Genomic DNA, 24,908 nt, shown 5'->3' on the forward strand with positions numbered 1-24,908 from the left:
GGCTTTTGGGAACTCTTTCCTGTGTCCTTTTGACATGCTATCATGCTTTATAAGTACTTGCTTATCTTCTGACACTGTAAGACTCTATAGACTCATCTTGTATTTTCCCTGTCCAGGCCTAGAACCAGCCATTTCTCTAAGAAACTCTGAGTCACAGTTTAGTCCTAAGGTCACACACTTAAGTAAATGATGGAACTAGGATTCCAACCAAAGCAATCTGATTCCACAACCCAGTACCAGACAACATGCAGCTGAAGGTGCATTGCCAATTTCTAGTTATGTTCCATTTATGAGCCAGCCTTAAGGATAGAATTTGTAGTCAGTTTATACTAAATAATTATTGTGCCCAGTTTTATATTGATTTTTTTTTAACCACAGCTATGCTGATTATTATCAAGTTTAAAAATTACTTATTAATCACAGATAACCACTGTTAATGTTTTGGTGCATTTCCTTCTGTAAATGCATGCAAATGTATTTTGGAATTTTGTTATCCTGATTTTTAAATAGGAGCAATTCACAGTGTAATCAAAATCTAAACGTGTAGTTTCTATATTGTAACTGGTGATTAAGATAAAAGTGAGCTACTCTAGGGTTAATCTGTTTTGCCTTAATGTTTGGTCACATAAAAGCTAAATATCTCTCTTGATTTTATCAATTCATCAGGTAATCCACATGATGTGACCAGCTGGTTTGGAAGAATCATCTGACTGTATGTTGTTCACACCACCTTCTTAGATCCCACCCCCATTTCTTCCTTTGAGCACCAGTAGTTTAATTTCACTTCAGGCAGTCTTTCTCATACACAGTTATAGATCTTTTCTTTCTCTCTTCTCCAGCTAGTTACCTCCAGAAATGTTTATTTTCCCCTTTTACCTTCTTTCATTCTTCCTCTTGTAGGCTGAAAAATAACTGTCATATGACATATAAATTATACAGTAGTGCTTTAACATACTCCTATCAAGGGAAACAAAAGCTGTAAGATTTGGCATGGAATTAGGTATAATTCTTCAACCCTCAGTTCTTTTCAAATTATACCTACTATTCTTCAGGTACTAGCATTCAGACTAAATAAAAATCTTCTAAATTATTTTTAATTTTATCTAAAAACAGTTGCATTCTTTTCATTGTACATATACAAAGTTTTGTTCACTTACATGTGTTAAATAATGTTACAATCAAATCAGGATCTAATTATCAATCAAAATCTTGTTTAGTGAGGTATTATTTCCTAACATATATACTTTTGTATTAGAGCTCATCTATAAGTTAGGCATCCCCTCTCCTTCACTGCTGATTTTAAATGTGTGTAATCTACTTTTTTTTAAAGACATAAAATAGATGTGTGTACATATATGTAAACAAGGTTGACATTTCTGCTGAATTAGCCATGTGGATAAGGAGGGTAACTTGACAGCCTGGACAGGGCATCACAGGATGACAGAACCTTGGGATTTGGCCAAACTCTGGATTTACTTTTGTTAGTGTTCCCAGACTTGAAGGGACTAACGTATGTAGTTAGATGGTCAGATTTTCAGAGAAACCAAATATTGTATCAGTGGCACGTTTCTATCCTTTACGAAAGTCTATATTGAGGTTAAGTTGTAATGACAAAGCTAGCAAGCATGGAATCAGTTTGGAGGCTATTGGTTGATATTTTTAGTAGCAAGCATCCTATCTCTGCTCTAGAAGTAGACCTATCAGAGACATATATCCTATTATTGGCTGGTCAGGACATAGTCTTCCTCTTCGAATTATTATTTTTTTAAGACTCTATGTTGTCTGTTCATTGGAACATTTACTCTTAGAATCAATTGAATAGGTGGATATACTCTGATATGTTAGTGTCATCTTGCTTCCCCAAAATTATCATAGTCCTCTTAATGGGATATGACTTTTCAAAGATTCCCTCAGCTAGCCATTTACCAACTTTGTTAGGGGAGATTGCCTATATTGCAACTAATTTCATCTCTTAAGTTTTACAGCTTTAAATGGGTAACATTTTCTAATTTGAAGTTGGGGAGGGAATAAATACTGTTTTGTGCTTGTCCATACTATTTTTTACCTTGTTGTTAACTGTATGTTTTTGCCTATCTGTTTCAGGCCATATCATAATTGTGAATCATGTCTGATAACGGAGAACTGGAAGACAAGCCTCCAGCACCCCCCGTGCGAATGAGCAGTACCATTTTTAGCACTGGAGGCAAAGACCCTTTGTCAGCCAATCACAGTTTAAAACCTTTGCCCTCTGTTCCAGAGGAAAAAAAGCCCAGGAATAAAATCATCTCTATATTCTCAAGCACAGAGAAAGGTAAATAGCTACTGTGGTTTCAAGAGTCACAGTTATTATTTTATGTTATTGGTTTTGATATCTTTTAAATTAAAGTATAATAAGCTGATATCTTTTATGGTGAGAACAGTAAACATACAATTGATGGTGGTATATAGGCACTATTAGAAAGGCTAGTTTGGAAATTTCCTGGTGGTCCAGTGGTTAGGACTCTGTGCTTTCACTGCTGAGGGTGCGGATTCAATCCCTGGTCAGGGAACTAAGATCCCGCAAGCTGCACAGCACAGCCAAAAAAAGAAAAAAATAGGAAGGCTAGTTTATTTTAAACTGTAATGGAAAAGAATAAAATGAAAGTTATTGCTCATTCTATTTGTTATGTCCAGTGAATTTCTGTACTCCTCTCCTTCATTTTCTAAGGCTTGGGCCACAGTTCATGGCTTCCTAACATTAATGAGATTCGTGATATTTGAGAAAGACTTGCTATTAGAAGAATGGAAATATAAAGTCTACAGTCTCCTGTCTGAAATCTCAGGAGCCAACTGTGGCTTGGAATTAAGAGTTTTTCTGACTTTTGAGTAGTAGTAATGCTGTCTTTTTTTTTTTTTTTTTTTTTAATTTATTTTTGGCTGTGTTGGGTCTTCATTGCTGCGCATGGGGTCTCTAGTTGCAGCGAGCGTGGGCTGCTCTTCATTGTGGTGTGTGGCCTTCTCACTGCGGTGGCTTCTCTTGTTGCAGAGCGCAGGCTCTAGAGCACAGAGCTTCAGTAGTTGTGGCTTACGGGCTTAGTTGCTCCGTGGCATGTGGGATCTTCCCGGACCAGGGCTCGAACCCGTGTCCCCTTTGTTAGTAGGTGGACTCTTAACCACTGCGCCAGTAGGGAAGGCCCCAGTAATGCTGTCTTTTTATAATGTGTTTTGTAATACCCTGAGATTCATCTGAGGCAACACTCAGTAATCAACACATAAATGGGTCTTCCATAAACAAGAGTCTAGTCCAGTGTTTCTCATCCTCAGTAAGATAGACATTTGGGGGCCAAATAATGCCTTGTTGCAGGGATCTGTCCTGTGCACTATAGGATGTTAAGCACCATTTCTAGCTTTTATCTGCTAGATGTTAGTAAGTAGCACCTCCTACCCAGTTGTGACAACTGAAAATGTCTCCAGACATTGCCAGATTCCCCTGTGGGGCAAAATTGCCTCCAGTTAAGAACCACTGGTCTAGTTACACAAAGTAGAATAAAAACTATAAATAGTCTCACATAAATTGAATTCACTAAATTTGTTTTGGTGCCAAACCTAAAGAAAGAACTTTTGGTTTTCAGAGAGCTTTATGGATTTTAGAATTGGATAAGGGATTATGGACTGTAATGGATTTTAGAATAAAGGTTAGGAATTAGTTTGTTTTATTATATTAAGCATGACAGTATGGCTCTGACAGCTAGTAATATATATAAGTAGAGGTAAAGATATTTTTCCACTTACATATGTCTAAGTTTATATGGACAGGTAAACCCTAGTGGAAGAAAACAGTGCTTTGTATATAATAATAAATACACATTTAATTTGAGAGTTGAAAATACATAATCAATGAAAATTTGAATGAGGCAATATAGTTAATATTAATAGAGAATCAAGTCTTAGAGAATTTAGATATGCCGGCAGGATATAATCATTGAACAGTTGAAAAACTGTTCATTTTAGTGTATATCTCTTGTTTCTAATTTTCCTCTTATTTTTAAGATTTCATGTGAGGTTGTAACTGAAAAGCCTCATGAAAGTATGTTTTTTAAGTTTATTTAACAGAAGTGGTAGCATGTGTATTTGACGTGTTTGAGAATGAAAAGTGTACATACTTAGACTGGATTAAATAAAAGATAAAGGGGGAAATCAGGAAATGAACCAAAAAGTACACGTGGGAAGAAGGCAGAAAAAGTGGATGTGTTGGAGAGCCCTAAATTATAATCTTCCGTAGTAGTAAATCAGTGTATTTAAAGTAAGAAAACCTAAAAATGGCAGTGTAAACACAGTATTTATAATTACGGAGATTAGAAAAAAATTTATGGTGGTTAGTTAGTACCAGAAGAAATTGCCCAAAGGGTTGAAATTACTTGCCTATGGAGAGCAGAATGCAAAATTGGGGTAAGAGAATGCTCAAGATAGGATAACAACATGTACTTGGGGACAGCCTTGGAAAGGGGAAGAGAAGAGCACTAAATGAAGGAGAAAGTGTGGACAGTCCAGCACTTTGGGTAAATGGTAGGGTGGTGGGGTTTGTGAGCAAATTGAACACGCATTTACATAAATATAGCAGAGCATGCCTATCTCTCTGATCATATTGAGAATCTTCCAGTTTTACCCTCCTTCATTAACTCCCCTTTCTTTTCCTTTCTCCTAGAAATATTAATACTTATCAGTGGTGACTAATTCAAGGTCCCCCACTAACAAAGGGAGGGTGAGGGTACCTGGGGGTCCTAGGGAAGGCTCTGATTGCCTTCAGGTTTATCAGCTTTTGAGGTCTGTAATTAACATCTATTAATTTTTTTTTGGTGATTTCTGAAGTCTTTTGTTTTCTTGTGCTTATTATATTCAAGATTTAATAACTTTTTAGTGCTAATCTTAAAACTTTACAAGCTCTTTAAAAAAAAAAAAACTTTGCCTTTCTTATCCAATTCCTTTATTCCTTTCTCTAAAAAATAGAAAATGTCAAACTATACAAAGTGTAACAGTCTAATGAACCTTGTAACCCAGCTTCAACAATTATCATTCTTTCTCCACTTACTTTTTAGGTTAAAATTACATATATTGAAATGCATGAAAATTAACTACGGTTTTGACAAATGGACAGACCTGTGTAAGCCATAATCATTATCCCCCTATCACATTATGCACCACTTCCATCTCCCTGGAAAACTCTTTCACATCGTGTCCCAAATAGTCTACTCCTCCCACACCTTTGGGAAACTTCTGTCTGATTTTTCACCTTTGATCAGTTCAGCCTGTTTTAGAACTTTATATAAATAGAATTTTGCTTTAATTTTTTAGTTTTGTGGTGACATCATACACAAGAGTATAGTATACATAATGTATATATTTTAATAAACACCCTTGTACCCACCACCCAACGTAGAATTTTACCAGTATGCCCTGAAGTCCCCATCAGCCACACCCCATCCTACCCCTCCTCTTCCTCCTTCTCCTCCCCCGACAATATCTACCATCCTGAATTTTGCATTTTTTATTTCTTGCTTTTTATTATAATCTTATGACATAATATCCCCAAATAATATATGGTTTGGGTTTGCCTATTTGGGAACATTTTATAAATGGAATCATACTACAGTATATGCATATTTTCAGGATGTATATTTTCACTCGACCTCATGTTTTTGAGATTTATGTTGATATATATAGCTGTAGTTCTTTTTCACTGCTAATGTTGATATATGTAGCTGTAGTTCATTTTCATTGCTGTACACTAGTACACTGTATAAATAGATGACAGTTTATTTACCTGGTCTCCTATCTATAGACATTTGGATTATTTTCATGAACAATGCTGCTATGGGTAATTTTAAACATATCTCTTGGTGGACATGTGGAAGTATTTTTCTAGGGCAGTGCTTTTCAGACATCAGGTCGTTTTGATTCTAATTGCTTATTAGAATCTCTTGGGAAGCTTAATTAAATAAATCTGTGTCCAAGCTCCATCGCAGACCAATTGAATCAGTCTTCAGGAGCTTACCTGGGCATCAGTTCTGGTTTTGCTTTTAATTTTTTTAATACCTCAGGGGATTCTAATGTGCATCTAATATTAAGAACCACTGCATTAGTGAGTTATGAAATCTATATAGTGGATGACACTAAATGAAATGGAGTATAGAGTTATTGCACACAGTATAAATAGAGTTATTGCAAAAGTTTCACGAAACTTCTGTCTCAGTTGTGTGTATGTAGGGTCAGGATGCAAAATGTATTGATGTGGGTCCTGGCCAAATATTTAAAGGTTGCTCTCAGGTATATACTTAGTAGTAAAATTGCTGGGTTACAGGGTATTCCCATGTTTGACTTGACTAGGTTTATCAAATTACTTTCTAAAGTTTTTTTTTTAATGTTCATTCTCACCCACAGAACACAAATGTTCTATTGCTGAACATCCTTGCCAATTCTTGTATTATGGGATTTTAATTTTTGCCAATTTGGGAGGTGTGAAATGCTATCTCATTGTAGTTTTAATTTGGATTTCCCTGATGACTTGGGAAATTGAGTATCTTTCCATATGTTAATTTACTATTCATTTGTGTTTTCTGTGACATACCTGTTTTTTAGTCCAGTTTTCTGTTGAGTTCTTTTTCCTTAAACATTCCTTATAGTCTATATACTAATCCTTTGTCAGCTATGTGTTATTAAATATAGATTTCCAGGTTGCAGTATGCCTTTTCACCCTTTCAGTGGTATCTTTTGATGCATAGAAGTTATTAATTTTGGTGTAGTTGAATTGATCAGTTCTTTTCCTTTATGTAAAGTTTGAGCTTTTTGTGTTTTAAGAAATTTTTGCCAAACTGGAGGTGATATTTTCTTAGGTTTTTCTAAAAGTTTTATAATTTGGCTTTTACAATTTAAACCTTTGAACTATCTGGATTTGGTTTTTGTGTATTTGTAAAGAGAAATTCATTTTCACTTTTTTTTTAAAACCAGTGTCCCAGACCATTTATTGAAACTTTTATCATTTCCCCACTAACCTACACTATTAGTTAGCCATTATCCGTCAGGTTTCCACGTATGCCAGGATCTGTTTCTGTGTTTTCTGTTTTATTGCATTGGCTCATTTCTCTGTACCTACACTAATACCAGACTGCCTTAATTGTTATAGCTTATAATTCTTAATACTGATAGAGCAAATCTGGTACCATGTGGTTCTTCAGGATCTTTTGACCCTTTGCTCTTCTGTATAAATTTTGGACTTTGCTTATCATGTACTTTTTTTAAAAACCTGTTGATTCTTTGATTAGAATTGCCTTGAATTTGTAGGGCAAGTTGGGGAGAATTGCATTCAGCTTTGTAGTTGAGAGTAGAACATCTGCAGAGCCTCTTTGTGTAGTCTACTTGGAGGGAGATATTTAGGAGTGCGTAATTTTCACTTAGACTGAGAGAGAAAAAGATGTTTGGAGGGTGGGGTGCTCTTTGATACCTCCTATTCCTGGGGCTCTTCTCCCTTCCCAACCCAGCCTCCCACACTTACCGTTCCTTTCTGGAAGCTAACACCTCTGACAGGGCCTGAACCTTGAGGGTTAGGAATGAGGGTTAGGAATGTGGATGTGTATGCACATTCATGCTTGTATGAATGCAGAAATCCATCTGCAATTTCATCCTCCTGTCTACATCCTGAGCTGCTGTTTCTCTCTCTAGTTTTATCCTAATTGCTTTTCATCTTTGGGCATTCCTCACAGATTTTGTTCCATTGTGAATAAAGAGGTTTGGTGTAGAAGGGGAGAGCTACAATATGTGCTTTGTCTACCACCTTTAAACAGAAGGATAAAAGGGAAAAAATTGTATTTTTATTTTAAAAAATTACAGTGACCCTAAGATCTTTGCCAACTCTAATGTAAAGCCTCATCTAGAGATATTAATTTTGTTCTGCTCAAATTTACATCCCTTATTGCTGTCCTTATTACTAAACAGACAGCCAATATTTTCATTTAAAAAAAAAAAAAAGAAAGACTCTAGAGTATCTTCAGTTATTCATTATTGGTTTTCATGTCACTGCAAAAATTAAGAAAATTAGAAATTGTACCTTTTATAACAACTTGACTGAATAAATCTTTTTCATATCCCTGCTAATTATGTATCTTATGCACTCTGTGAGTCATCAGAGATTCCATGATCAGCAAGGCCGATGATATCCCTGCCCTCATGCACTAATAAAAGACTGCAACATATAATTACGAACTGTGAAAAGTGATAATAGGGATAGAGTAAGATGTCTGTTATATCTGGGAAGGCTTCCTAAAGAAGGGATATTAGAGCTGAAGACTGAAGGATGAGTAAGTGAAAATAGGAGGATTTTGATAGTTAAAAAGTATGTTCTGTGCCTAGAAAAGAGTTTCAGTGGCCCAGGTACAGGGGGGGATCGTAGCACATTTGTGGAGCTGAGTACGGTCAAGTGTGGTGTGAAAGCACAGAAAAAGAGAGAATAGTAATAGCATGATGTATGTAGGAAACTGCAGGTAGCAGAAGAGGCTAAAGAGGTAGGCAGGGAGCAGTTTATAAAGGGCCTTGTATTCCATGCTACAGAGCTCAGATTTTATCCTGTTTCCTGGGGAACCATTACAAGATTTTAAAGAGTGGAAAGACCTGGTCACATTTCTGTCTTAAATAGGCGAGACTAGTAGCTGTCTAGAAAATAGGTTTTGTTGGAGGTCTAAGACTGAAGTTGGAAACTAGTTAGGAGGATTTTGCAGTAGTCCAGGTGAGAAATGGGCTTAACAAGTCTAGTAGTTTTGGTAACGAAATACGAAAATGTCAGTGAGCCGTTGTCTTGGCTTATTTTTAAAAGCTCTATTCAGTTAGCTAGTGTTGAATGGTGTGTATTTATAAACTAAAGCAATATTTGTATCTAATTATTCAACCTATATGCACTGTCACCTCTAGTTGGTTATGAAGATGATAGACTTAGAACTGTAAATATTCTTTCTGGTCTAAAAATCTAATTCTAAGATTAATAATAGTAGTCCATACTCCTCTGTCTGTTTCCTAGAGAATACCCTTCTGTGTGATGGAACAAGTTTAGGTCACCAGTTTGAAGCTGTTTTGGGTCAAAAGAACAAAGTAATCAGTAATCACTGATTCTGTTAAACAGAAAAGTCTTCCTTTTAAAGAAATGGGGGCTTTTTTAGCCTTAGACTCTAGCTCAAATGTAGCCTAAGTAGTGGTGGCTTTTAAGGATATGGTAGTGGCATATTTAGGATTCTTTCAAGTACCTTTTGTGCAGCACATCACTCAGGGTACCCACTTCTTAGCTGAAGGTTGCTGCCTGCCTGCTTGTTTTGTTGTCTCATGAAGTTGAAAAATGATGCTAAGAATCCTTTTTTTCCCAGTCCACTAAAAAATTGTGCATTTTTATTAAAAGAAGTTTCTTTCCCTGGTCCATTACTTCCCATCAAGTGATCCAGTTGCTGGGTGGACATCCTGTAGGTAGATGACTGTGGGGTTTTTTTGTTGTTGTTTGTCCACATAGCTCTTGGATTCCAGAGTTATAAAGCAGTGATTCTGTTTACATAGCAATATCCTTCCAGCACATTGTTTGATTTGAGACATGCCTCAGTATCTTTTTGTTTTAGATACTGTTTTTAATATCCCTTTCCTCTCCTACTAGGACTACTAAAATGCAAGGAGTATTTGTGTGTATGTGTGTTATATAAAAACAAATGAAATTAAACAGATTTTTAGGGTATTGTGCTTCAAGTTCTGCTTATTCTATACTCCTAACATATATGAAACTTTCTATTAAATATCTCTAAATTTTTCAAAATTCCCAAGTTGAAAAATATGGCTGGGCCTTAGATATACAACAGGAACCGGGAATTCTCTTGCTATATGTCTAGTTTTCCTGCTTTCTGTGTATCTGATCATATTTCTTTCGTATATCAGACTGAGTTTTTTTCTCTGTGTGTTGGGAAATACAGCCCTCAACAGTTCCTGGGCTTTATTTCTTATATTCACCGGTGAGAGACTGATTCTAAGGGTCCTAAGACTGGCTTAGCTTATGTATTCACCCCTGAACCAATCTAATTGTCTGGGAGTGTGTGGGCAACTGTGGCTGACGTGGCTTGAATTAGATGCCTACCTTGGACCAGTCATCTGTAATCAGGGTCATATAAGAAAATGGCATCTTTCCCAACTATGTACATATCAGAAGTGGATCCTGAGCAGATTTTTTTTTTTTTTTTTTTTTTGAGCAGATTTTTTAAAAAGAAGAAACAAACACTTTTATATAGTGCATGAAATTTTATGTTTTTTTGTCAGCAGTTCAGAGCCGTATAAAGAGTCATCAACTATTAGTTTATAGTTGGTTAATAAATATTTCCTCCTATATGCAGGATACCAAATTAGAAGTCAAGGAACATAATAGAGAAAGTAGAGGGCATGACTTCAGGTTATTCACAGTCTAATGGAATATGAAAGATTGTTTATGAGAGATGTAAATGTGCATTTCAGTAAAGGTAGCAAAGTTTATATTAGGCTTAACAGTTACATTTCCCTCTGCTCCTTTCCATGACCAATGTGTGCTGCCCTCCTACCATAGCCTATTAGGAGAATCTAATGGTTAAACATGCCTCTATTTACTCTCCCTCCCCAGACACAACTAAAATAACAGTAAAAAAAGAATTATTTTTTCTATCACAAGGACAAAGAGAACGGGAGAGGAGACAGTAGTATACAAGAGATTTCAATACATATTTGGAAGAGTGAAGTGGTGGAGAATGGTAACTGACTAAGCAGAACAGAGGAAGACATATCCTAAGTGTTTGCAGAGGGGAATGTTTATGAGAAGTGACCAATTTCCCTTGTAAAAATCTCAGAGGCTCAGGATTTAGAGGTACACAATTGTGTGTGTGTGTGTGTGTGTGTGTGTGTGTGTGTGTGTGTGTGTGTGTGGTTGTGTGTAATACATAGGCTGAAAAGGGGTAATTAGTTGAATAGCTCTATAGGATGTGTTGAAGGCCCTCAGGGCCCCTCCTTTATCCCATAGGCATGCAAATATAACTCCATCCTCTGGGGAAACAAAAGAACAAAAAGATATTTATATTTATTTGAGGAGAATTAAATCTGAGGGTCTCCTTATTCTTGTAGAGGAGTCAGAAAAAGGTATAGAACCAAAATGAAAAAGGCAGATTCAGGAAAGTTAACATACTGAACTTCTTTCTTCTGCCCTGCTTTTAGAGCACTTGTACCTTGAGTCAAAGCCCTCAGACAAGAGAATGAACGATTTTTTTCTGGATAAACAGAATGTCCTGGGGAGAAATATTTCAGATACTCCACACTCATCCTCACCTTTAATGAAAAGGCTGACTTATCTCCCAGTTAACTTTTTAATACTTTTCTGTACGAGTAGACAGCAAAGGATCACCAGACATTTGAGCAAAACCCTTAACATAAGAGAGTCCAAAACAACAGGGGGTAAAATGTGAATGTAGAAGAAACAGGGAGGGAAAAAAACCCAATGTATACACACACATAAACTATATAATCTTCAAAGAGAGAAGATAAAGTGCATCCATGAAACAGGAAAAGTATCCTCAGAGAAAAAATGATCAGAGAACAATGAGAAATAATTATTGGAATATCAACAGTTAAGATTATCAACACAAACAAAAGATATCAATAGGCAAAGGATTGGAAGATAGTCAAGAAAATTTTCCCAGATTGTTGAAAGTACAAAGATGGAAAATATGAGAGAAAAGGTAACAGTTACAAGATCAGACCAGGATGGACTTATCTAACTAATAACGACAAAGAAAATAGAAGAAAATAATTAAATAATAGGAAAAATTTTCCAGATCTGAAGAATATGATTTCTAGGTGGAAGCAGCTCACTGAGTGCTCAACACAGTGAATGAATGAAGACCATATCAAATCACATCATCCTGAAGTTTCATTATACCACAGATAAGACAGCAAAACCTGTTATACTTCCACTCAAGATATACTAACAGGGACCAGATTTATTTCCCCACCTAAAAAAACTAAAACACTGGGGAAAAATGTACAAAACAACAGTTTTCAAGACATTGGACATCAGATAGTAAAGGAAAGTGATCCCAAAGAGATGGGAAACAAATGAGTTGAGTCCTATAATTGATGCAGCTTATTGCCTGAAGAGTTTACAGCAATAGGGAGGGACAATTAAGTGGTCTCGTAAAGTTGAAAAACAGAACTGGGAATTTGGGGGTGCCAAGGCTGCTAGTTTGTAGGCAGAGTATCAGAGAGTAAAGAGCTGGACAGAGAGAGAAAGAGATCTGCAGAGGGTCCCCTTTGAGTCTTCAGCAGCACATGTGTGTGAGGAAACTACCCAAAACTGGAGGGAAAAAACCACTGGAAATTATAAAAGGGAACAGCCTTTAAAGCTCACACAGGGCCCAGAATATTTCCTGTTCCCACTATTCAGAGTACAAAATATTGGATAGAGGTCTTGCCTCAGTAGCAGGACAGAATTAGCCCTAGATTAAATGCTGCTCTAGCCCTGCCTAACAAAACTTTAAAAATAATACCTAAAAGGATCAACTGTTTCTAAATTTGTTTCTCTCCTATATGAGTAGACAGCTAAGAATCACCTATCTATGTCCCAGAACAAAGTTCACAAATATTTATAGGAATGCAAAAATATCTGCACCTAACAAGGAAAAAATGTCAGTCTGTTATCCAGTCAATATTTGTAAATAAATATTAGTAAATGAGTAAAAATCCAGTCAGTATTTGTAAATAAATATGAGTAAATGAGTAAAATCCATCAATTGGAATCAATACCAAAATAACACAGGTGATAGAATTAGTAGGCATGGACATTAAAATATTTAAATAACTGTATCCTATATGTTGAAGAACCCAAAGGAAGGATTCAGCATATTAAGGAAAAGCAAAGGAAGAGAGAAAAAAGAACAAATCAAAATTCTAGAGCTGGAAAATACACTGGACAAAACTAACAGTAGACTAGACATTGCAGAGTAAAAGATTAGTGAATTTGAAGACCATGGCAATAGAAACCATCAGAATGAAACTTGGAGAAAAAAGACTGAAACAAAAGTGAACAACCATGGAACAACTTCGCGCAGACTAATGTAAGTATAACTGAAGTCTCCAAAGGAGGGGAAGGAGAGACATTTAAAAAACACCACCTAGAGGGGTGGGATAGGGAGGGTGGGAGGGAAGGAGATGCAAGAGGGAAGAGATATGGGAACATATATATATGTATAACTGATTCACTTTGTTATAAAGCAGAAACTAACACATCATTGTAAAGCAATTATACTCCAATAAAGATGTTAAAAAAAAATAAAAATAAAAATAAAACCAATACTTAAAATAAGGACCTACTGTATATGTATAGCACAGGGAACTCTACTCAGTACTCTGTAATGACCTATATGGGAAGAGAATCTTAAAAAGAGTGGATACATGTATATGTATAACTGATTCACTTTGCTGTACACCTGAAACTAACATATCATTGTAAATCAGTTACACTCCAATAAAAATTATTTAAAAAAAACACCTTAAAAAGAAAACTTTAAACAATGGCTGATTTTTTTTCCCCTAATTTAATGGAAACTATAAACCCACAGATTCAAGAAGTTCAGTGAATTCTGAGCACAGGAAACATGATGAAAACTGCACAAAAGCACATAATCATTGTTTAAAACCAGTGATAGAAAACTCTTAAAAACATCAAGACCTTAAGCTCAATTTTCTTTTTTTTTAAATAATTTTATTTTTTAATTTTAATTTAATTTAATTTATTTTTTTGTCTGTGTTGGGTCTTTGCTGCTGTGCACGGGCTTTCTCTAGTTGTGGCAAGCAAGGGCTACTCGTCGTTGTGGTGTGTGGGCTTCTCATTGCAGTGGCTTCTCTTGTGGAGCATGGGCTCTAGGCCCACAAGCTTCAGTATTCAGTAGTTGCAGCACGCAGGCTCAGTAGTTGTGGCTTGTGGGCTCTAGAGCCCAGGCTCAGTAGTTGTGGCACACAGGCTTAGTCGCTCTGCAGCATGTGGGATCTTCCCGTACTAGGGATCGAACCCATGTCCTCTACATTGGCAGGTGGATTCTTAGCCACTGCGCCACCAGGGAAGTCCATAGGCTCAATTTTCTGTGAACCTAAAACTGCTCTAAAAAAGTCTGTTTTAAAAAAAAAGCTGTCAGAAAGAAGACACATATAGAAGGGGGAAAAAAGGTAATTATAAAAAAAATACGTAGTTAATCCAAAAGAAGAAAAAAAGGAAGTGGAAACAAAGAATAGATAGAGATGATTAGAAAACAAATGAAAGAATGGTGGGTTTAAACCGTACTATAGCAATCACATTAAATGTTACTGATCTAGACACCCTGTTTAAAAGGCAGAGATTAACAGATTGCTAAAGCAGACCTAAATTTATATGCAACCTATAAGAAATCCACTTTAAAAATATAAAGCCACAAAATAGGTTAAAATAAAATAATTTTTTTGAAGTATGCTAACAATGGGACTTCCCTGGTGGCGCAGTGGATAAGACTCCACACTCCCAATGCAGGGGGCCAGGGTTCGATCCCTGGTCAGGGAACTAGATCCCACATGCATGCCACAACTAAGAGTTCACATGCCACAACTAAGGAGGCCACGTGCTGCAACTAAGGAGCCGGCGAGCTGCAACTAAGACTCGGTGCAACCAACCAACCAAATAAATAAATAAATAATTTTTAAAAAGACTGTGAACAGCTTCAAAAAAAAAAAAGAGAACACTGGTGCTTTAAAAAAAAATAAAGTATGCTAACAATGAAAAAAAGCTGGATGGGCTTTGTTAATATCAGACAAAGTAGATTTTAGAGCAAGAAATATTCCTCTAGTTAAGGGATAGGGAATAATTTATTTTATAATGATAATAGTGTCTGTTCATCAATATGGTGTAATAGAGCTAAACATTTATGCACTTAACAGCAGAGCTTCAAAATACATGAAGCAAAAAACAGATTTCAAGAAGAAATAGACAAGTGCAGTTATAGTTGCAAAGTCCAGTACACTTTCACAATAATTGGTAGAACAAGTAGACAGAAAATTGCTAAAACTATCAGCCAACTTGACCAATTGACCTTTATAGAATATTCCATTCTTTTTAAGTGAACATGGAACATTTACCAAGATGTATTCTGTGGCCATTTTTTAAAGTCTCGATAAATTTAGGAAGATTCAAATCACAAAGTATATTCTGTGACCACAGTGTAATTAAGTTAGAAATCAGTAACAGAAAGATCCCTGGAAATATTTGGAAAGTAAATAAAAGCACTTCCAAATAAATGAAGAAATTAAAAGAATATTTAGGAAATATATTAAACTGAATGAAAATGAAAATTCAAGACATCTATATCTACATGATGCTGCTAAAGTACTTAGAGGAAATTTATAGTATTTAAAACATCCATATTAGAAAAGAAAAGAAAAATTTCAATTCAGTGATTTCAGCTAAGCCATTTTAATAAACTAGAAGGGAAGAACAGGTGAGATCCAGAGTAAGTAGATGAAAAGAAATAATAAAAGTCAAAGCAGAAATCAGTGAAATAAAAAAAAAAAAACAGAAAAATCAATGAAGTAAAAAGTTAATTCATTGAGAATACCAATAAAATAGGTGAACCTTTAGCAAGACTGACAGGGTAGTCGGGAGGCAGAAAAGACACATTATCAATATTGAGAATGACAGAGATGGTATCTCTATACTAATTTTACAGATATTAAAAAGAAGGTAGTATTATGAACAAATATATACAAATAAATTCAACACATTAAAGTGAAAAAAATTCTTGAAAGACACAAGTTTTCAAAGCTCACTCAAAAAAAAATACGTAACCTGAAAACCCTATGTTTCGTAGGAAAATTTAGTTTATAGTTACTAGCCTTCCCACAAAGACTCAGATGGCTCCATTGGTGAAGTTTACCAAGCATTTGAGGTAGAAACATTACCAATTCTATACAAACTTCTAGAAAATTGAATAGGAAGGAATACTTCCCAAATCATTTTATGAGACCAGCATTACTCATACCCCAACCAAAGACATTTCAAGAAAAGAAAGCTACACACCAATATCCTTCATTAACATAGACGCAAAATCTTAGCAAGATTTTAGTAATTACAACCCAACAGTATACAAAAAGAGTAATACATCATGACCAAGTGGATTTCATTTCAGTAATGCAGGGTTGGTGTAACATTTGGAAATCAATCAGTATAATTTACTATACTAACAAAATTTAAAAGGTGAACCACACGTTCATCTCAGTAGATGTAGAAAAAGCATTTGACGAAATCCAATATTCATTTCTGATCAAAGCATTCAGCAAATTTGAAATAGAAGGAAATACCTTTAACATCTTTGAAAAACTTACCCCTGGTATCAAACTTGGTGGAGAAAAAAATGGCTTTTCCTACTTAGATTAAGAAACATACAAAGATTACCCTTTCACCACTTTTATTCAACAGTGTGCTAGAGGTTCTAGCCAGTGCAACAAGGCAAGAAAAATAAATGAAAGGACTCCAGAGTGGGAAGGAAGAAGTAAAGCTGTCTTTATTCACCAGCAACATAATTCAAATTTTATAGGAAATTCTGTGATAGCTACAAATGCTACTGGAACAAAAAGTAAGGCTTAATAGTAAGGTTTCAGGATATAAGATCAGTATTTAAGAATCAACTGTGTTTCTCTATGCCATCAATGAACAATTGAAAATTGAAATTTAAAAAGCTGTACCAGGGCTTCCCTGGTGGTGCAGTGGTTGGGAGTCTGCCTGCTAATGCAGGGGGCACGGGTTCGAGCCCTGGTCTGGGGGGATCCCGCGTGCCGCGGAGCAACTGGGCCCGTGAGCCACGGCTGCTGAGCCTGCACGTCTGGAGCCTGTGCTGCGCAACAAGAGAGGCCGCGATGATGAAGGGGCAGGCGCACCGCGATGAAGAGTGGCCCCCGCTTGCCACTGGAGAGAGCCCTCACACAGAAACAAAGACCCAACACAGCCAAAAATAAATATAAAAATAAATAAATAAAAGATTACTATTATTAAAAAAAAAGCTGTACCATTTGCAGTAGCATCAGACCTTTTGAAATACTGTGGCAGAAATCAGACAAAAGCAGTAACAGAGCTGTACAATGATAACTATAAAACATTGCTGAGAGAAATGAAAGAAGACCTAAATAAGTGGAGAGAGTCACTATTTTCATGGATTAGAAGACACAGTATTGTTAATAAATCAGTTCTCCCTAAAATGATCTATAGATTCAGTGCAGTCTAAATCAAAATCCCAGCAGGCTTTTTTTTTAGAAATTAGCAAGATTATTCTAAAATTCACATGGAAATGCAAAAGACCTAGAATACAGCCAAACAATTTTTTAAAAAAGAAAAGGTCGGGGACTTCCCTGGTTGTCCAGTGGTAAAGAATCTGCCTTCCAATGCAGGGGACGTGGGTTTGATCCCTGGTTGGGGAACTAGGATCCCACATGCCGCAGGGCAACTAAGCCTGTGCACCACAACTACTGAGCTCATGCGCCTCAACCAGAGAGCCCACGTGCTGCAAACTACAGAGCCCACACACTCTGGAGCCCACATACCCTGGAGCCTGCGCGCCACAACTAGAGAGAAAAAACCCGCACGCCACAGCTAGAGAGAAGCCCGAGTGCCACAACTGGGGAGAAGCCCGCACGCTGCAACGAAAGATCCCACATGCTGCAACTAAGAACCGATGAGGCTGAAAAAAATAAAGAAAATAAATTTTAAAAAATAAGTAAATAAAAATAAAAAATATATGTATAAAACAAGAAAAACTTGTGAGTTCTTTTAAAAAAATAAATAAAAAAAGAAAAGGTCACAAGGCTTAGAGTGTGTAGTTTCAATGCTTATTATAAAACTACAGTAATCCAGGCAGTCTTATACTATTGGCATAAGATAAAGAGATTATTGCAACAGAGTTGAACATCCAGAAATAGACCTGTGCATATATATGGTCAATTGATTTTCAACAGTGGTTCAGAATGAGAAAGTGGCTTTGGCCTTCTAAATAGCAACACTGGAAATTAGAAGAAATTCAAAGGGGGATGGTATTTTCAACCTAAATACATATATAGTTAGTCAAGAATTATCAATTAAAACAAAGGTGTATACCAGAAGAGGAGAACACAGGATACAGAAAATAGATTCTAGCACAGCGTAAAAGTGAAGGAATGACCTAGGACCAATAGCTGTGCCAGAAGCCTCCGCATAATAAACTACTGCAGATTAGAGCAAGAGGATCTGAGAGCAAGGTGGCTAGGTGGGGGAAAAAAAGGAACTGATGTGTTTGAATTTACAGAGAATATTATTGATAGGTGTGTGGCAGAAATGTTGTAAAAATAATTGGCGGAACCACAGAAGAACTGGGAAATCTTAAAATGTAACAGTTATTAATGTCAATAAAAAGGAAGAGTTAGAGTTGCTGCACAAGAGAGGTGACGTGGTCCTTGTAAACTACCTGTTTATATGGTGTATATTATCCATAGTCATAGTAATGTAAATTGCTCTTTCTAGATGAGTATAGCTCACTGGAAATAGGACTTGATAGACTTTGTTTTCCAGATTGTTCGGCATCTGAGGTGTAGTTGTTTATTTATGAGAGAACCGATAATCTGAGGGGCTGTCTCTTCTGCCCTGAGGGCTTTTATTCAGGCCTGGTGCTGGGTCAGTCTGTGTGCCTCTTTAATCAGGACATAGGTTGACACCCTCCCCCTCCTCTCCCCTCCCCCAACCCTGGCCCTTGATGACAGAATAGGTTTCTGTACTTGATTTATCAGTTTCCTATCAGCCAGTGTTTTTAGGGAAAATTTCTGTTTTAGAATAATTTTGTTCCTAGTCTGTTTTGGGAAAACTATAAGCATGATTATAAGTACCTTTATTAATCTTGTTTAAAGAGACTCTTTTTTTAATGCCTTCTAGGAAGTAAGAAGAAAGAGAAGGAAAGACCAGAAATTTCTCCTCCATCTGATTTTGAGCACACCATCCATGTTGGCTTTGATGCTGTTACTGGAGAATTCACTGTAAGTTTACCAAGTTCAGACTCATTTTTAAAGCAATACTCAAACCTTTCCTTTCAGTATTAAATTTGAAGTTAACTTTTCTATCCACACGTTAACTGTGAATTCTTAGTGCTTTTCTCTTCTTACAAAAGTGTTTGTGTTTAGATGTGTTCTTTTCCTAGGGAGCTGAGCCTATTGATTATAATTTGCAAAATAGATTTAGAAAACCAGACATTTTAGAATTTAGTCATACCTACAATTATGTAGATTGATTTGTTTTATGTATTTTCTCACTTTCCTCTGGAAATTGATCTTATTAGAGCAATTCAAAACAACTGATTTCTGAATATCTTTTTGTTAGGGCATGCCGGAACAGTGGGCTCGATTATTACAGACCTCCAATATCACCAAACTAGAGCAAAAGAAGAATCCTCAGGCTGTGCTGGATGTCTTAAAGTTCTATGACTCCAACACAGTGAAGCAGAAATACCTGAGCTTTACTCCTCCTGGTAAGACATCAGACCATGGTAAAAGGCTGACTTAAATGGGATTGTAGAGTTGTGGAGCACTTCTGGATAAAAAGATTGCTTCTGGAAAAATTAAAAAGCTAAGCTACTTTTTTCCCTGCATAGGTCCTGCCTTTTGTAAACTCATTGGGACAGCTCTTATGCATAATTTGGAGTCTGGGGATTATATTAATCTCTTAGTTTTGCCAAAAGTGAGTGTTCGGACCTTTTGTTTATTTGTTTTTTCTCTTTACTGCTTTTGAATGAGTTCAGCAATAGAAGGGAAAGAGGCTGATTTATAGGCATGTTTGTACTAGAAATATATTTATTGTCAGTGGGACAGGTTGTTTTACTATATATAAATGCACAGACTTTGAAGTAAAAAATGTTTGCTCAAAAATTGAAACTCATCACATATATAAACATAAAATAAGCATTAGAACTAAAAGTATTTATTCCTCAGAATTGGAATATCATCAGGTAAGAATTGGAGAATAGTGGGGTTTTTTTAAGTTTATTTGTTCAAATAAGGATTAAAATAAAATCCATACATTACAGTTGATTGTGGTATCTCTTGCATCTCTTGTTATTTAGGCTTCCCCTCCCTCACGTTGGTTCCTCTCATGCTCTCCTTTTCTTGCAGTTTATTTGTTAAAGAAACAGAATCATTTGTCCTGTTTCCCTCAGTGTAGATTTTGCTAATTACATCACAGGTTATCATTTAATATGTTTCTCTGTCCTCTCAAGTCATACATGTAGTTTTAAAGAACAATATGATTGAGCTAAAAATCATACATTTAGTTTTAATTAATTGCACTTATTTGATTGCATTCTCGCAGAAATAAGGGCTGTGTTGAAGGAAGAAATAGAGCCCACTTGGTAAATCTTGACCTTTTTTACATAGTCTAGTACAACCTTAGCAAAAGGTCAGATTTGTCTGCAACTTTCTTGTCAACTTCTAAGTCTGTGTAAATGAATAGTCTTTTTTTTAATCAGTGTTTGAACAAAGAATGGTATATTCACGTGTGTGTGTGTCTGGTCATTTTGAAAGGTAAAACAAAACTTGCTCTTCTAAACTCCAGAATGAATATTGTGATGTTTAGTCTTCATGAACTGTGTTTTGTCTTCAGGGATATGCTTTCATACTGATCAAAATTTATGTCAATAATTTTCCTTTGCAGAGTTACTGTTGGTTTTTTAAGTTCCTTGATAGGCAGTTTGCTGGAGAAAAATATCATTATGAATAGACTTCTGTTTTATTTTAATAAATACAGGTATAGTTTCAAATAAAATTTTTTTATTAAGGTATAATTTCATGCTGTAAAATTCACCCACTTGAAGTATACAATTCAATGATTTTTAGCAAATTTACAGAGTTCCATTAAATTTGAGGTTTATAATATGTAAATTCTTGTTTGAATACTGATATTGTTTTTCTCAAGACTTAATTCAACTTAAAATGAAACCAGTCTAAGAACTTTTTACTTGCTCTGCTTTATCTTTTTTTCCTTTTATTGTATAAAATTGTTTTATTTTTTGAATTGTTAACTTAGCATTATTTTCTGTTTTCTATTCAGAGAAAGATGGCTTCCCGTCTGGAACACCAGCAGTAAGTTAATATGTTATTTCTTATAGCTCTTGTTCTAATTTAAGTTACCCAAAACAAGTCTCAGTTTTTATTTTACATTCTGAAATAAATTACAGCCTCTAGAAATAGCTACTTAATATTGATATATGTTTTTAGCTAGCCACTTGATTATTTGGGGAAGCCATATTAAGCAAATAGAATTTCCTCAGATGATGCTTAAAGTAACTAAAGCTTATGATCTTTAGAGCAGTTTAGCTACTTTTGGTAATGTTTCCATATATAAACATGAATACAAAGAACTTGCCAGCATTTTCCTCTGGCATCATCCTACTGAATATAGACTGGAAATATACTGAACAATAGAAGCCTGTCAGAATCTTCAGAGTTGTCTGAAACTTTATCTAAGTTATCATGTAAGCACAAATACCTCTTGCAAACAGTAGCTATTTTATTTTCAATTCCTCAATTAGGAGGACACAGTCTCCTGGAGTTATTTGAAGACTATATGTAATAACATGTAAAGTACCTACCTAGCATACACCTGGCATGTAATAAGCTCTGTATAAAGGATAATGCCTTCCTCTTTTGCTTTGTTAGCCACAACTTCTTCTGGTGAATCTAGCTGTTTTAAATAGCCAGAAAACTCTGACTTATACAAAGTCCAGAGGATTTTTGTTTTTGGTCTTAACAAATGAAATGATTGTTTACTTTTTGGGCTTGTTAAAAGGGTATAAAATTCTCTATAAAAGATGTGAATTCCCTCTTAAGAATATTTGGTATTTACTGTATACATTTGTTTCATAAACTTTTCTGTAACGTATAAAATTACCTTTACTTTTTAAATGATTAGATTAGAACCAGTGAGGTTTTATTGCTTTGAAATGAGCTATTAAATATTTTTTCAAGTATGGTGAAAAAGAGAGTCATATTTTAACGTGTTTTTATATTTGACTTGTCTTCTTCACTTTGTTCGTGTGATAAATGCAGCTGAATACCAAGGGTTCGGAAACAGCAGTAGTAACAGAAGAAGACGATGATGATGAAGAGACTCCTCCTCCTGTTATTGCCCCACGACCAGATCATACAAAATCAGTGAGTTTCTGATTAGTGAATTGGGTTGTGTGTGTCTGTGCGTGTGTATTTTAAAAAGCAGTCTGTATTTGACTTCCAGTGATTAATTTTTTAAAAGTCCTCAGGCTTAAAATGTTTTAATATGGGATATTTGACTAGGAGAGCTTTACCTAAACACCACTCATCAAAAAACTAGTTTTTTGAAAATTAAAATCGAATGGATCCTTTAAAAGTTAAAATACTTTTCTCATTTTGTTTTCTTTCTGTATTACACCATCTGTTCCAGAGAACGCATCTGTTTCTCTGCCTTTTTCTGTTTATCTCAGTGCAGAAAATTACTGTATCTAAAACTTGGATCTTACCTCTTATCCAAAGTACGTATTTAACTCCCATTTAACATTTCTCTTAAAGCCTTGGTATCATTCAAGAGGCTGCTGAGAGTGAAGTTTCTAACAGATATGGGAGAATTTTAACAATAAAAACCTTAGATAGAGACAGAAAGAGTCCTGTCCCTCTCCCTGTACTAATACAAATAAAGTCGGGGGAGCATGGTGAAGTGTTGGCACAATAGGCAGGTAAGGCTCTAAGGACTGCCATTGGATCCTCATCTAATGATAGGTCTATTTTCTTTACCATTTAGAACTGGCTGTTTGCAATGAAATGGTAGATATTATATTTGTATAAAAAATTTTTGTGGAAATTAATAATAGTTATTTCAACATCAGGGTTTCTTTGCTCCTTATTTCTCTCTTGTAGAAAAAATATGACTTTTAAACTTGTACTTCTTTTTGCTTCATTTCTGGCATATTATTTTCTGTAATCTGGTTACACTTAAATTTCATTCACAGATCTGCTGTTTTGCTAAACAGACTTTTAAAATATATACATGTCGTGCCAAAGAAAAATGTTTCACATTACATCTTAGTTACCAGTCTTTTATAAGACAAGTCTGAAAATACTATTCTCATTCTTTAGAACACTGAGGACAACTTAGTTTTTGTCAAAAATCAAAGAACTGAATAGTGTGCCAGTAAGAATACCTAAAAATATTTTTCCTCAAGTCTCAGTAATTAACTGTTTCTCTGCAGATTTATACACGGTCTGTAATTGATCCTATTCCTGCACCAGTTGGTGATTCTAATGTTGATAGTGGTGCCAAGACTTCAGACAAACAGAAAAAGAAGGCCAAAATGACAGATGAAGAGATTATGGAGAAATTAAGTATGTTAACTACATTTTACATTATTCTTAAATTTTTAATAGCCCCTGAAACGTTTGGCCCAGATGGATCTTAATTTATGTCTTATATGTTAGCTTAAGACATAAAAAATAAATTGTTTTCTTCTAGGAACAACAGCTTCAATTAATGTAGTAAAGCCAAAATAATACTCTTCTTTGTTTTCTTATTATTATGTGCTGGCTAGTGAGCAGCATCTTTGCAAAATAGTCAGTACTTTGGGGAGCAATACTTCTTCTCAAAGGGCCAAATCTAAGGGTCCTAGTTGGAAACTTTATGAAAGGAAGTTTGTATATATTTATGCACATCTGTAGAATACAATATGTCCCTAACTAACTAAACAAAATGGCCTATATAGATAATATGTGTAAGCATAAAATATATTTTTTTCTTTTCTCCTTTTTCATCCATCAGCTATCATTGGCCTGGATCAAGCACTGGAAATAATACACACAGTGCCAGAGAGAGGGTAGCAATAACGTCTCATTACAAGTCTATAGCAACTTTAGTTATAAAGGATACTGACCTAGAGGGATCAAGGAAAAATATTGTATATTGGCAGTAGGCTTGAGGTTGGGTACCTATGTAAAACTGGATTATTTCTGTGAATTTCTTTGATATGCCCCTCTCTCCTTTTACCTAGTGAAAGTTTAAGTGAAAATTTAGTGTGGTTTTCTCATGTTTTGACTTACTGTTAATACGAATATAAGTTAGAGTTATATGTACAACATCCTAATTTTAAAATCTGTTTCTCAAGAAAAATCTCAAATAAACAACCTAAGCTTACACCTAAAGCAACTAGAGAAAGAAGAATAAACAAAACCTAAAGTTAGTAGAAGGAAAGAAATCATAAAGATCAGAGCAGAAATAAATGAAATAGAGAGAAAGAAGACAATAGCAAAGATCAATGAAACTAAAAGCTGGTTCTTTGAAAAGATAAACAAAATTGATAAACTTTAGCCACACTCATCAAGAAAAAAAGGGACAGGACTCAAATCAATAAAATTAGAAATGAAAAAGGAGAAGTGACAACGGACACTGCAGAAATACAAAGGATCATAAGAGACTTACTACAAGCAACTGTATGCCAATAAAATGGGCAAGCTGGAAGAAATGGAAAAATTCTTAGAAAAGTACAACCTTCCAAGACTGAACCAGGAAGAAATAGAAAATATGAACAGACCAGTCACAAGCACTGAAATTGAAACTGTGATTAAAAAACTCCCAACAAACAAAAGTCCAAGACCTGATGGCTTCACAGGCGAATTCCATCAGGCATTTAGAGAAGAGCTAACTCCTGTCCTTCTGAAACTGTTCCAAAAAATTACAGAGGAAGGAAAACTCCTAAACTCATTCTGTGAGGCCACCATCACCCTGATACCAAAACCAGAGAAAGATACCACAAAAGAAGAAAATTACAGCCAGTATCACTGATGAACATATC

At 35.4% G+C, this 24,908-nt stretch overlaps 1 protein-coding gene across 4 annotated transcripts in view; it reads left to right on the forward strand.

Moving 5' to 3' along the window:
* Window positions 1-24,908, forward strand: part of PAK2 (p21 (RAC1) activated kinase 2) — an 86,516-nt gene that overhangs the window by 43,521 nt on the left and 18,087 nt on the right. For 3 of the 4 annotated variants that reach the window (XM_082393287.1, XM_082393290.1, XM_082393289.1), the window contains exons 2-7: window positions 2,104-2,311; window positions 18,983-19,083; window positions 19,424-19,571; window positions 21,146-21,177; window positions 22,144-22,248; window positions 23,316-23,448. In XM_082393287.1, the coding sequence (XP_082249413.1) occupies window positions 2,125-2,311; window positions 18,983-19,083; window positions 19,424-19,571; window positions 21,146-21,177; window positions 22,144-22,248; window positions 23,316-23,448 (706 nt within the window). In that variant the 5' untranslated portion in view covers window positions 2,104-2,124. Of the gene's footprint in view, window positions 1-666; window positions 713-2,103; window positions 2,312-18,982; window positions 19,084-19,423; window positions 19,572-21,145; window positions 21,178-22,143; window positions 22,249-23,315; window positions 23,449-24,908 lie in introns of all 4 variants that reach the window. The other variant, XM_082393288.1, reaches the window with a different exon arrangement.

Source organism: Balaenoptera borealis (genome assembly GCF_965194805.1).
Source record: "Balaenoptera borealis genome assembly, chromosome: 5".
NCBI lineage: Eukaryota > Metazoa > Chordata > Mammalia > Artiodactyla > Balaenopteridae > Balaenoptera > Balaenoptera borealis.